Genomic DNA, 14,528 nt, shown 5'->3' on the forward strand with positions numbered 1-14,528 from the left:
CATTGGTAGCACTGGTCCTCCCGCCTTTAAAAAGGTTAGGAGAACCAGAAAATCTGATTTTTAAAATAGATTGAGATGTAGTCTATATGAAGTCTAGCTGCTCTACAGCCCATGTTGTGCCCTAAAAACTCATATGGAACCCTGTAAATTCATGTGTTTACTATAAAAACCTAAAATGTTGATACAGATACCTGTCATTGAAATGAAAAAGTAATTTTGGGGAATATACGGTTTCTACATTATGTAAAAGCACTATTTTCCTATTGAGATGCATTACATCGAAAATTGTTCACTGTCTCTTTAAGAGCATTTGTGATGATGTCATGCAGGACATCTCTCATTCAAATCAAATACAATTTTATTGGTCACGTACGCATATTTAGCAGATGTTATTGCGGGTGTAGCGAAATGCTTGTGCCATTCATTGTTCCATTCATTCATTGATCATTGATCTCCTGAAGAAGCTATTCCCTTTCCTTTCTTTCTGTGCCTCCAAATGTTTGGATATACTGGTCAAGTTACCAGGTCGTTTGCTAGATAGCTAATGAGCTAACAAACATGACTGAACAAGGTGTAAAACAAATGTGTCCCGCCAATAGTTTTAGAAAGGCCCGTGACCTGGTTTATGAATGTAAAATGTGTCCTGCCAATAGTTTTAGAAAGGCCCGTGACCTGGTTTATGAATGTAAAATGTGTCCTGCCAATAGTTTTAGAAAGGCCCGTGACCTGGTTTATGAATGTAAAATGTGTCCTGCCAATAGTTTTAGAAAGGCCCGTGACCTGGTTTATGAATGTAAAATGTGTCCCTCCAATAGTTTTAGAAAGGCCCGTGACCTGGTTTATGAATGTAAAATGTGTCCCTCCAATAGTTTTAGAAAGGCCCGTGACCTGGTTTATGAATGTAAAATGTGTCCCTCCAATAGTTTTAGAAAGGCCCGTGACCTGGTTTATGAATGTAAAATGTGTCACTCCAATAGTTTTAGAAAGGCCCGTGACCTGGTTTATGAATGTAAAATGTGTCCCTCCAATAGTTTTAGAAAGGCCTGTGACCTGGTTTATGAATGTAAAATGTGTCCTGCCAATAGTTTTAGAAAGGCCCGTGACCTGGTTTATGAATGTAAAATGTGTCCCTCCAATAGTTTTAGAAAGGACCGTGACCTGGTTTATGAATGTAAAATGTGTCCCTCCAATAGTTTTAGAAAGGCCCGTGACCTGGTTTATGAATGTAAAATGTGTCCCTCCAATAGTTTTAGAAAGGCCCGTGACCTGGTTTATGAATGTAAAATGTGTCCCGCCAATAGTTTTAGAAAGGCCCGTGACCTGGTTTATGAATGTAAAATGTGTCCTGCCAATAGTTTTAGAAAGGCCCGTGACCTGGTTTATGAATGTAAAATGTGTCCCTCCAATAGTTTTAGAAAGGCCCGTGACCTGGTTTATGAATGTAAAATGTGTCCCTCCAATAGTTTTAGAAAGGCCCGTGACCTGGTTTATGAATGTAAAATGTGTCCCTCCAATAGTTTTAGAAAGGCCCGTGACCTGGTTTATGAATGTAAAATGTGTCCCTCCAATAGTTTTAGAAAGGCCCGTGACCTGGTTTATGAATGTAAAATGTGTCCCTCCAATAGTTTTAGAAAGGCCCGTGACCTGGTTTATGAATGTAAAATGTGTCCTGCCAATAGTTTTAGAAAGGCCCGTGACCTGGTTTATGAATGTAAAATGTGTCCCTCCAATAGCTTTAGAAAGGACCGTGACCTGGTTTATGAATGTAAAATGTGTCCCTCCAATAGTTTTAGAAAGGCCCGTGACCTGGTTTATGAATGTAAAATGTGTCCCTCCAATAGTTTTAGAAAGGCCCGTGACCTGGTTTATGAATGTAAAATGTGTCCCGCCAATAGTTTTAGAAAGGCCCGTGACCTGGTTTATGAATGTAAAATGTGTCCTGCCAATAGTTTTAGAAAGGCCCGTGACCTGGTTTATGAATGTAAAATGTGTCCCTCCAATAGTTTTAGAAAGGCCCGTGACCTGGTTTATGAATGTAAAATGTGTCACTCCAATAGTTTTAGAAAGGCCCGTGACCTGGTTTATGAATGTAAAATGTGTCCCTCCAATAGTTTTAGAAAGGCCCGTGACCTGGTTTATGAATGTAAAATGTGTCCTGCCAATAGTTTTAGAAAGGCCCGTGACCTGGTTTATGAATGTAAAATGTGTCCCTCCAATAGTTTTAGAAAGGACCGTGACCTGGTTTATGAATGTAAAATGTGTCCCTCCAATAGTTTTAGAAAGGCCCGTGACCTGGTTTATGAATGTAAAATGTGTCCCTCCAATAGTTTTAGAAAGGCCCGTGACCTGGTTTATGAATGTAAAATGTGTCCCGCCAATAGTTTTAGAAAGGCCCGTGACCTGGTTTATGAATGTAAAATGTGTCCTGCCAATAGTTTTAGAAAGGCCCGTGACCTGGTTTATGAATGTAAAATGTGTCCCTCCAATAGTTTTAGAAAGGCCCGTGACCTGGTTTATGAATGTAAAATGTGTCCCTCCAATAGTTTTAGAAAGGCCCGTGACCTGGTTTATGAATGTAAAATGTGTCCTGCCAATAGTTTTAGAAAGGCCCGTGACCTGGTTTATGAATGTAAAATGTGTCCCTCCAATAGTTTTAGAAAGGCCCGTGACCTGGTTTATGAATGTAAAATGTGTCCCTCCAATAGTTTTAGAAAGGCCCGTGACCTGGTTTATGAATGTAAAATGTGTCCCTCCAATAGTTTTAGAAAGGCCCGTGACCTGGTTTATGAATGTAAAATGTGTCCTGCCAATAGTTTTAGAAAGGCCCGTGACCTGGTTTATGAATGTAAAATGTGTCCCTCCAATAGTTTTAGAAAGGACCGTGACCTGGTTTATGAATGTAAAATGTGTCCCTCCAATAGTTTTAGAAAGGCCCGTGACCTGGTTTATGAATGTAAAATGTGTCCCTCCAATAGTTTTAGAAAGGCCCGTGACCTGGTTTATGAATGTAAAATGTGTCCCGCCAATAGTTTTAGAAAGGCCCGTGACCTGGTTTATGAATGTAAAATGTGTCCTGCCAATAGTTTTAGAAAGGCCCGTGACCTGGTTTATGAATGTAAAATGTGTCCCTCCAATAGTTTTAGAAAGGCCCGTGACCTGGTTTATGAATGTAAAATGTGTCCCTCCAAAAGTTTTAGAAAGGCCCGTGACCTGGTTTATGAATGTAAAATGTGTCCCTCCAATAGTTTTAGAAAGGCCCGTGACCTGGTTTATGAATGTAAAATGTGTCCCTCCAATAGTTTTAGAAAGGCCCGTGACCTGGTTTATGAATGTAAAATGTGTCCCTCCAATAGTTTTAGAAAGGCCCGTGACCTGGTTTATGAATGTAAAATGTGTCCTGCCAATAGTTTTAGAAAGGCCCGTGACCTGGTTTATGAATGTAAAATGTGTCCCTCCAATAGTTTTAGAAAGGCCCGTGACCTGGTTTATGAATGTAAAATGTGTCCTGCCAATAGTTTTAGAAAGGCCCGTGACCTGGTTTATGAATGTAAAATGTGTCCCTCCAATAGTTTTAGAAAGGCCCGTGACCTGGTTTATGAATGTAAAATGTGTCCTGCCAATAGTTTTAGAAAGGTCCGTGACCTGGTTTATGAATGTAAAATGTGTCCTGCCAATAGTTTTAGAAAGGCCCGTGACCTGGTTTATGAATGTAAAATGTGTCCCTCCAATAGTTTTAGAAAGGCCCGTGACCTGGTTTATGAATGTAAAATGTGTCCTGCCAATAGTTTTAGAAAGGCCCGTGACCTGGTTTATGAATGTAAAATGTGTCCCGCCAATAGTTTTAGAAAGGCCCGTGACCTGGTTTATGAATGTAAAATGTGTCCCTCCAATAGTTTTAGAAAGGCCCGTGACCTGGTTTATGAATGTAAAATGTGTCCCTCCAATAGTTTTAGAAAGGCCCGTGACCTGGTTTATGAATGTAAAATGTGTCGCTCCAATAGTTTTAGAAAGGCCCGTGACCTGGTTTATGAATGTAAAATGTGTCCCGCCAATAGTTTTAGAAAGGACCGTGACCTGGTTTATGAATGTAAAATGTGTCCCTCCAATAGTTTTAGAAAGGCCCGTGACCTGGTTTATGAATGTAAAATGTGTTCAGCCAATAGTTTTAGAAAGGCCCGTGACCTGGTTTATGAATGTAAAATGTGTCCCTCCAATAGTTTTAGAAAGGCCCGTGACCTGGTTTATGAATGTAAAATGTGTCCCGCCAATAGTTTTAGAAAGGACCGTGACCTGGTTTATGAATGTAAAATGTGTCCTGCCAATAGTTTTAGAAAGGCCCGTGACCTGGTTTATGAATGTAAAATGTGTCGCTCCAATAGTTTTAGAAAGGCCCGTGACCTGGTTTATGAATGTAAAATGTGTCCTGCCAATAGTTTTAGAAAGGCCCGTGACCTGGTTTATGAATGTAAAATGTGTCGCTCCAATAGTTTTAGAAAGGCCCTTGACCTGGTTTATGAATGTAAAATGTGTCCTGCCAATAGTTTTAGAAAGGCCCGTGACCTGGTTTATGAATGTAAAATGTGTCCCGCCAATAGTTTTAGAAAGGCCCGTGACCTGGTTTATGAATGTAAAATGTGTCCCGCCAATAGTTTTAGAAAGGCCCGTGACCTGGTTTATGAATGTAAAATGTGTCCCGCCAATAGTTTTAGAAAGGCCCGTGACCTGGTTTATGAATGTAAAATGTGTCCCGCCAATAGTTTTAGAAAGGCCCGTGACCTGGTTTATGAATGTAAAATGTGTCCCTCCAATAGTTTTAGAAAAGCCCGTGACCTGGTTTATGAATGTAAAATGTGTCCCTCCAATCCGTGACCAGAAGAAATAAATGTTGCTCCAGTAATATGAGTCAGATCTTTTGAAATGTTTGGGCTAAAAACAAGCAGTTTCCACTGGATTAGTGGTGCAATCATGGTGCTAACGAATCTGCGCTCGGGAAACAACGGTACAACGAAGCCTTATCATTACAAACATTATTATTAAAAATAAAGAAAAACTAATATTGGATTTTTTGGGGTTGCACTGGTGCTCCCAAATTAAAAAGTCCAGGTCGCACAGCAAAATATTTTGTTGCATATGAGATCAAATTGATCACACTTTAGGGCCCTGAGTATTCATACTATTTAGTATTGTAATACTTGGTACTCACAGAACTCCAGGCAGGATCCTCTCACAGGCTCCATGAGGCATCCAGCCACAGTAGGGGTCCCTGGACGCTATACAAGACCTAGGGGAGAAACACAACACAGGGTTAACATATCTGTAAATATACAGTTCACAATACAGGGTTAAATAGGCAGAACCAGTTAACCTCTGTCTGGCTGTATATTAACCAGTGTGCTACAGGTACTCAGTGTTTATGACATGTAGATAGAGAAAAAACACATCAATAAACACACAAACCTGTGACCAGGTACAGCAGAAAGTAACCTTGGAGTGGAGTGTGTGCATGTTTCTGAATGCGTGTGTGTGTGTGTCTGTATGTGTCTGTGTCTGACTCACTTGTGGCAGTTAGTGTGTCGCTCACAGCGGCTGAGAGGCATGCGAACCACACAGCTAGAGAAAGCTACATACACACTGTGTGTGTCTCTGTCAACATGGAGCGACAAAATATGCCTGTCATCCTCACTGTTAGACAGACACCTGGGAGACAGAGAGAAGAAAAGAGAGGGAAGAGATGGGTTAGGAGAGGAGAGGGAGTAGGGGAGAGAGAGAAAGGGAGGGTGGGTGGTGGAGGGGGAGACAGACGAGAATCAGAAATCAGATTACAGGTTACTTGATCGGTTGTTTATCAGAAAGGCCTGTCTACGGTTTCACTCTCCAGATGTAATCACAGTGGCACTGTTTAGCCCTGATACCCTTACTGACAGGAGAGAACGAGAGACTGAGAGGAAGACAGAGGAAGACAGAGGAGAGAGAGAGAGAGAGAGAGAGAGAGAGAGAGAGAGAGAGAGAGAGGGAGAGGCAGAGGAATACAGAGGAAAGAGAGAGAGACAGGAAGACAGAGGAAAGAGAGAGAGACAGAGGAAGACCGAGGAAAGAGAGAGAGACAGGAAGACCGAGGAAAGAGAAAGAGACAGGAAGACCGAGGAAAGAGAGAGAGACAGAGGAAGACCGAGGAAAGAGAGAGAGACAGAGGAAGACCGAGGAAAGAGAGAGAGACAGGAATACAGAGGAAAGAGAGAGAGACAGAGGAAGACAGAAGAGAGAGAGAGAGAGAGAGAGAGAGAGAGAGAGAGAGAGAGAGGGAGAGAGGCAGAGGAAGACAGAGGAGAGAGAGAGAGAGAGAGAGAGATAGAGAGACAGAGGAAGACAGAGGAAAGAGAGAGACAGAGGAAGACCGAGGAAAGAGAGAGAGACAGAGGAAGACAGAGGAAAGAGAGAGAGACAGAGGAAGACAGAGGAGAGAGAGAGAGAGAGAGAGAGAGAGAGCGAGAGATAGAGACAGAGGAAGACCGAGGAAAGAGAGAGAGACAGAGGAAGACAGAGGAAAGAGAGAGAGACAGAGGAAGACAGAGGAAATAGAAAGTGACAGAGGAAAGAGAGAGACAGGGAAAGACAGTCGAGAGATACTGAAAGGAAGAAAGAAGAGAGCGAGAGAGACAGAGGAAGAGAGAGGAGAGACAGACGGTGAGAGACAGACGGTGAGAGACACACAGCGTGAAAGAGAAGAACACAGAGTGTGAGATGAGACCAAAAAAAGAGAAAGACAGTGAGACAGAGACTAAGAGAGAGACGCAAAGAGAGTAAGAGAGAGACAGTGAGAGACGTGTAGTGAGTGTTCCGTACTTGGCTCTGTTGAACAGGTCAATCTCCTCCAATAGGATGCTGTCGTTTAGGGACAGAGGGGAAGTCTTGGCTAAAACCTTCAGCACCACGCCTGCCTCTGAACCGATGAACAGCACCGTGTAGTTACCATGTGGACCAGCCGCGTTGTCCACCGCCAGGGCTGTCAGCCTGTACCTAGAGAGACAAGGACAAGACAGGAGGACAGTCAGACTTCAGTAGGAATTATCAAGCCAGTATTTAAAGGCCATCAGTGCGATCTACAAATGAGCATTTTGATTTAGTTTTTTGTTGATTGTTACCCGGGAATTTAGATCCTACAAGCAACTCTTGCGATGTGTGCGTGTGTGTGTTTGTCTGTGTGTGCTTACCTGACGCGTGTCTTGGTGAACCAGGGCTCATCTCCTATGTTAGGCACGGAGGAGTCCATGAGAGGGTGAGACTTGATGAAGAGGAGGGTCTCATCAGGGAACTCTATAGAGGTCTTATAGGACTCAGCCTGGCCATGACCCGCACAGCAGCCTGGCCTGGAGTCATAGGGGTCAGAGAGGGGTCAAAGGTCAACACAGGTCACACATGAGCCCAGCTACCATCACCCTGTAGGGACTAATAATGTTGACTATTGAATTGAACTGAGGAGAGGGGTTAGGGTATGAGAGAGGAGCAGATGCCTGTCAGGACCACAAAGAGACGTGCTGCTGTATCACCGTAAACATGAAGTCATAACAGAGGATTAGAATGTTCATTATTTACCACCCTAATGAGCAGCTCTGTGGAGCTCTGGGGCCAGAGAGCTGAGCTACGTGTGTATGTGAATAAAGCTTAAATATGCAACACGTCTAAATATCCAGATTCATTATTTACTGCTAATAAGCTGTGTGTGTGTGTGTGTGTGTGTGTGTGTGTGTGTGTGTGTGTGTGTGTGTGTGTGTGTGTGTGTGTGTGTGTGTGTGTGTGTGTGTGTGTGTGTGTGTGTGTGTGTGTGTGTGTGTGTGTGTGTGTGTGTTTATGTGTGTGTGTACGTGTGTACGTGTGTACGTGTGTACGTGTGTGTGGTCATAGACCATGTCTCTCTTGTTAAAGAGGGTTTATCTAAATGAGACCAAAACTCAAGGTTATAGTGACAATACAGTCCGCCATAAACTTAAGGGTGGGTCATGTACCTGTTGTTGTGCAGACTGACATACACTTACTGTGACATACTGGGCTTGGGTCAGGGTTAGAGACTGACATACACTTACTGAGACATACTGGGCTTGGGTCAGGGTTAGAGACTGACATACTGTAGGTATAGTACCTGGGCTTGGGTCAGGGTTAGAGACTGACATACTGTAGGTATAGTACCTGGGCTTGGGTCAGGGTTAGAGACTGACACACTGTAGGTATAGTACCTGGGTTTGGGTAAAGGTACAGGTACATACCTGGGTTAGGGAAAGGTACAGGTACATACCTGGGTTAGGAAAAGATACAGGTACAGACCTGGGTTTGGGTAAAGGTACAGGTACATACCTGGGTTAGGGTAAAGGTACAGGTACATACCTGGGTTAGGAAAAGGTACAGGTACATACCTGGGTTTGGGTAAAGGTACAGGTACATACCTGGGTTAGGGTAAAGGTACAGGTACATAGCTGGGTTTGGGTAAAGGTACAGGTACATACCTGGGTTAGGGAAAGGTACAGGTACATACCTGGGTTAGGAAAAGGTACAGGTACATACCTGGGTTTGGGTAAAGGTACAGGTACATACCTGGGTTAGGGAAAGGTACAGGTACATACCTGGGTTAGGAAAAGGTACAGGTACATACCTGGGTTTGGGTAAAGGTACAGGTACATACCTGGGTTAGGGTAAAGGTACAGGTACATACCTGGGTTAGGGAAAGGTACAGGTACATGCCTGGGTTTGGGTAAAGGTACAGGTACATACCTGGGTTTGGGTTTGGGTAAAGGTACAGGTACATACCTGGGTTAGGGAAAGGTACAGGTACATACCTGGGTTAGGAAAAGGTACAGGTACATACCTGGGTTTGGGTAAAGGTACAGGTACATACCTGGGTTAGGGTAAAGGTACAGGTACATACCTGGGTTAGGGAAAGGTACAGGTACATACCTGGGTTTGGGTAAAGGTACAGGTACATACCTGGGTTTGGGTAAAGGTACAGGTACATACCTGGGTTTGGGTTTGGGTAAAGGTACAGGTACATACCTGGGTTTGGGTAAAGGTACAGGTACATACCTGGGTTTGGGTAAAGGTACAGGTACATACCTGGGTTTGGGTAAAGGTACAGGTACATACCTGGGTTTGGGTTTGGGTAAAGGTACAGGTACATACCTGGGTTTGGGTTTGGGTAAAGGTACAGGTACATACCTGGGTTTGGGTTTGGGTAAAGGTACAGGTACATACCTGGGTTTGGGTTTGGGTAAAGGTACAGGTACATACCTGGGTTTGGGTAAAGGTACAGGTACATACCTGGGTTTGGGTAAAGGTACAGGTACATACCTGGGTTTGGGTTTGGGTAAAGGTACAGGTACATACCTGGGTTTGGGTAAAGGTACAGGTACATACCTGGGTTTGGGTAAAGGTACAGGTACATACCTGGGTTTGGGTTTGGGTAAAGGTACAGGTACATACCTGGGTTTGGGTTTGGGTAAAGGTACAGGTACATACCTGGGTTTGGGTAAAGGTACAGGTACATACCTGGGTTTGGGTTTGGGTAAAGGTACAAGTACATACCTGGGTTTGGGTTTGGGTAAAGGTACAGGTACATACCTGGGTTTGGGTTTGGGTAAAGGTACAGGTACATACCTGGGTTTGGGTTTGGGTAAAGGTACAGGTACATACCTGGGTTAGGGTAAAGGTACAGGTACATACCTGGGTTTGGGTAAAGGTACAGGTACATACCTGGGTTAGGGTAAAGGTACAGGTACATACCTGGGTTTGGGTTTGGGTAAAGGTACAGGTACATACCTGGGTTTGGGTAAAGGTACAGGTACATACCTGGGTTTGGGCAGTCTCTCCTCTGGGAAGGCGGTCCAGACAGAGTCAGGTGTTTTCTGTTCTTTAAATCGTCCTCTGAACACCTTCTCTATGTCATCCATGGAGAACGCACACACTGCAGACCCTGGGATACTGAAGAGAGATGAACACAACCACACACTGTTACACAACTACTATTAACTATAGCTACTAATATACACACTGTAGGCCCTGGGATACTGAAGAGAGAGGAACACAACCACACACTGTAACACAACTACTATTAACTATAGCTACTAATATACACACTGTAGGCCCTAGGATACTGAAGAGAGAGGAACACAACCACACACTGTTACACAACTACTATTAACTATAGCTACTAATATACACACTGTAGGCCCTGGGATACTGAAGAGAGAGGAACACAACCACACACTGTAACACAACTACTATTAACTATAGCTACTAATATACACACTGTAGGCCCTAGGATACTGAAGAGAGAGGAACACAACCACACACTGTTACACAACTACTATTAACTATAGCTACTAATATACACACTGTTACACAACTAATATTAACTATTGCTGCTAATATACACACTGTTACACAACTACTATTAACTATAGCTACTAATATACACACTGTTACACAACTAATATTAACTATTGCTGCTAATATACACACTGTTACACAACTACTATTAACTATAGCTACTAATATACACACTGTAGGCCCTGGGATACTGAAGAGAGAGGAACACAACCACACACTGTTACACAACTACTATTAACTATAGCTACTAATATACACACTGTAGGCCCTAGGATACTGAAGAGAGAGGAACACAACCACACACTGTTACACAACTACTATTAACTATAGCTACTAATATACACACTGTAGGCCCTGGGATACTGAAGAGAGAGGAACACAACCACACACTGTTACACAACTACTATTAACTATAGCTACTAATATACACACTGTAGGCCCTGGGATACTGAAGAGAGAGGAACACAACCACACACTGTTACACAACTAATATTAACTATAGCTACTAATATACACACTGTAGGCCCTGGGATACTGAAGAGAGATGAACACAACCACACACTGTTACACAACTACTATTAACTATAGCTACTAATATACACACTGTAGACCCTAGGATACTGAAGAGAGAGGAACACAACCACACACTGTTACACAACTACTATTAACTATAGCTACTAATATACACACTGTTACACAACTACTATTAACTATAGCTACTAATATACACACTGTAGGCCCTGAGATACTGAAGAGAGAGGAACACAACCACACACTGTTACACAACTAATATTAACTATAGCTACTAATATACACACTGTAGGCCCTGAGATACTGAAGAGAGATGAACACAACCACACACTGTTACACAACTACTATTAACTATAGCTACTAATATACACACTGTAGGCCCTAGGATACTGAAGAGAGAGGAACACAACCACACACTGTTACACAACTACTATTAACTATAGCTACTAATACACACACTGCAGACCCTGGGATACTGAAGAGAGAGGAACACAACCACACACTGTTACACAACTACTATTAACTATAGCTACTAATATACACACTGTAGACCCTAGGATACTGAAGAGAGAGGAACACAACCACACACTGTTACACAACTACTATTAACTATAGCTACTAATATACACACTGTTACACAACTACTATTAACTATAGCTACTAATATACACACTGTAGGCCCTGGAATACTGAAGAGAGAGGAACACAACCACACACTGTTACACAACTAATATTAACTATAGCTACTAATATACACACTGTAGGCCCTAGGATACTGAAGAGAGAGGAACACAACCACACACTGTTACACAACTACTATTAACTATAGCTACTAATACACACACTGCAGACCCTGGGATACTGAAGAGAGATGAACACAACCACACACTGTTACACAACTACTATTAACTATAGCTACTAATATACACACTGTAGGCCCTGAGATACTGAAGAGAGATGAACACAACCACACACTGTTACACAACTAATATTAACTATAGCTACTAATATACACACTGTAGGCCCTGGGATACTGAAGAGAGAGGAACACAACCACACACTGTTACACAACTACTATTAACTATAGCTACTAATATACACACTGTAGGCCCTGGGATACTGAAGAGAGAGGAACACAACCACACACTGTTACACAACTACTATTAACTATAGCTACTAATATACACACTGTAGGCCCTGGAATACTGAAGAGAGAGGAACACAACCACACACTGTTACACAACTAATATTAACTATAGCTACTAATATACACACTGTTACACAACTACTATTAACTATAGCTACTAATATACACACTGTAGGCCCTAGGATACTGAAGAGAGAGGAACACAACCACACACTGTTACACAACTACTATTAACTAGATATGGAGAAAACACACACAACAAGAGATTCACAATAACAACACACCTGTTACACATCTGTTACACCAATATTACAAATAGTGTACCCCAAATGGCACCCTATTCCCATATAGTGAACCACTTTGACCAGATCCCTATGGTCCCTAGTCAAAAGTAGTGCACTATACAGGGAATAGGGTGCCATTTGGGATGCAGCCTCAGTGTGTCCATCCTTACCTGTTCATCTGTGTAGTGAAGACTCCCACCACAGAAGGAACTCCGTTGATGTTGATGATGTCAGTGATGGACTGTAGAACATCGAAGTAGAAGAACGATTCTCCAGGAACAGAACAGTTGAGTCTGGCCTTGACGAAGGACGTCCAGTGTTTCTCCAACACACGCTGAGACCCGCCTACGTCGTTCTTACAGATACGAGCCACTCTGGAGTAGACGGCCTGGAAAGGAAAGGGGGAGCAGGGGGGAGAGAGAGAGACTCTGCAATCAGCATCACTAAAACACTTCCTCCCTCTGAATAAGACATCTGCCTCATCCTGTGGCCTCACAGTGTGACGCATACACAAGCACACGCGCGGGCGCACACACATGCTTATCCAGGACCCTGTGTCAGAGAGGACATTTGTTTGAAGCTCCGATTGAACAAACACCTCACACTCACAACTCTTAGCCCTAAACCTGATTCACACACACCTCTTTACTCAGTCTGATTAACCTTGAACTAGGACAGAGATGGGCTATAGGACTGGGCTATATGATAGGGGCTAGGCTATATGATAGGGGCTGGGCTGTAGGACGGTGCTATTTGATAGGTACTGGGCTATAGGACTGGGCTATAGGATGGTGCTATATGATAGGGACTGGGCTATATGATAGGGACTGGGCTATAGGGCTGGGCTATAGGACTGGGCTATGTGATAGGGACTGGGCTATAGGATGGTGCTATAAGACGGAACTATATGATAGGGAGTGGGCTATAGGACTGGAAATGGGCTATAGTATGGGGCTATATGATAGGGTCTGGGCTATAGGACGGGGACTGGGCTATAGGATGGGGCTATATGATAGGGACTGGGCTATATGATGGGGACTGGGCTATAGGACGGGGCTATATGATAGGGACTGGGCTAGATCTCTGGGCTAGGGCTCTGGGTGTTGGACTGTGGGGGACTAGGGCTCTGGGTGTTGGGCTGTAGGGGACTAGGGCTAGAGCTCTGGGTGTTGGAGTGTTGGGCTGTAGGGGACTAGGGCTAGAGCTCTGGGTGTTGGACTGTGTGGGACTAGGGCTAGAGCTCTGGGTGTTGGACTGTTAGGGACTAGGGCTAGGGCTCTGGGTGTTGGACTGTGTGGGACTAGGGCTAGAGCTCTGGGTGTTGGACTGTGGGGGACTAGGGCTAGGGCTCTGGGTGTTGGACTGTGGGGGACTAGGGCTAGGGCTCTGGGTGTTGGACTGTGTGGGACTAGGGCTAGAGCTCTGGGTGTTGGACTGTGTGGGACTAGGGCTAGAGCTCTGGGTGTTGGACTGTGGGGGACTAGGGCTAGAGCTCTGGGTGTGGGGGACTAGGGCTAGAGCTCTGGGTGTTGGAGTGTGGGGGACTAGGGCTAGAGCTATTGTGGTTTAAATGAAGCGTGTGAAGCAGTCAGCAGAAACAGCTTAAATAATTGACCAGTGCAAAGCTCCATCTGCCCAGGTGTTATCCCAGACCCATCAGCATCGACACACACACACACACACACACACAGGAACACACACAAACACACATCCCAGCATTAGTAGCGCTAAAATATTTATCATCCCACGGTTTCAGCCTGGCCGCCCATTCTCTGAATGATGCATCATGGGTAAATATGAGGCCTGTGGTGGCTAAAGCAACTAACAACTGCAGAAAACATCCATTACCACCAAGAGTGTGTGTGTGTGTGTGTGTGTGTGTGTGTGTGTGTGTGTGTGTGTGTGTGTGTGTGTGTGTGTGTGTGTGTGTGTGTGTGTGTGTGTGTGTGTGTGTGTGTGTGTGTGTGAATCCTCTCCATGGGTAAAGGGTTTACATGTAAAGTAGTTTGACCTACAGTTCAGTCACTACCAAACTACACCTTACACATTCTGCTGTACTCGGCACTTTTCTACAACACTGTCTGTTGTCTGGTAATATAGTGTTTACTATTTATAATAGATCAATATTTATAATATACAATGTTGTCTAGTAAACTGTGTGTGTGTGTGTGTGTGTGTGTGTGTGTGTGTGT

General features: G+C 43.7%; 1 protein-coding gene across 9 annotated transcripts in view; it reads right to left on the reverse strand.

The window, feature by feature from the left end:
- The window catches only part of LOC110519559 (semaphorin-6D), a 129,529-nt gene that overhangs the window by 12,602 nt on the left and 102,399 nt on the right, over window positions 1-14,528 (reverse strand). For all 9 annotated transcript variants that reach the window (XM_090222722.1, XM_090222727.1, XM_090222728.1 and 6 more), the window contains exons 9-14: window positions 12,507-12,724; window positions 9,835-9,966; window positions 7,212-7,367; window positions 6,844-7,017; window positions 5,557-5,697; window positions 5,204-5,281 (exon numbers count right to left, since the gene is read on the reverse strand). In XM_090222722.1, the coding sequence (XP_090078848.1) occupies window positions 5,204-5,281; window positions 5,557-5,697; window positions 6,844-7,017; window positions 7,212-7,367; window positions 9,835-9,966; window positions 12,507-12,724 (899 nt within the window). The remainder of the gene's footprint in view (window positions 1-5,203; window positions 5,282-5,556; window positions 5,698-6,843; window positions 7,018-7,211; window positions 7,368-9,834; window positions 9,967-12,506; window positions 12,725-14,528) is intronic.

This window comes from Oncorhynchus mykiss, chromosome 26 (assembly GCF_057628025.1).
Source record: "Oncorhynchus mykiss isolate SJ-2025 chromosome 26, ASM5762802v1, whole genome shotgun sequence".
Classification (NCBI taxonomy): domain Eukaryota; kingdom Metazoa; phylum Chordata; class Actinopteri; order Salmoniformes; family Salmonidae; genus Oncorhynchus; species Oncorhynchus mykiss.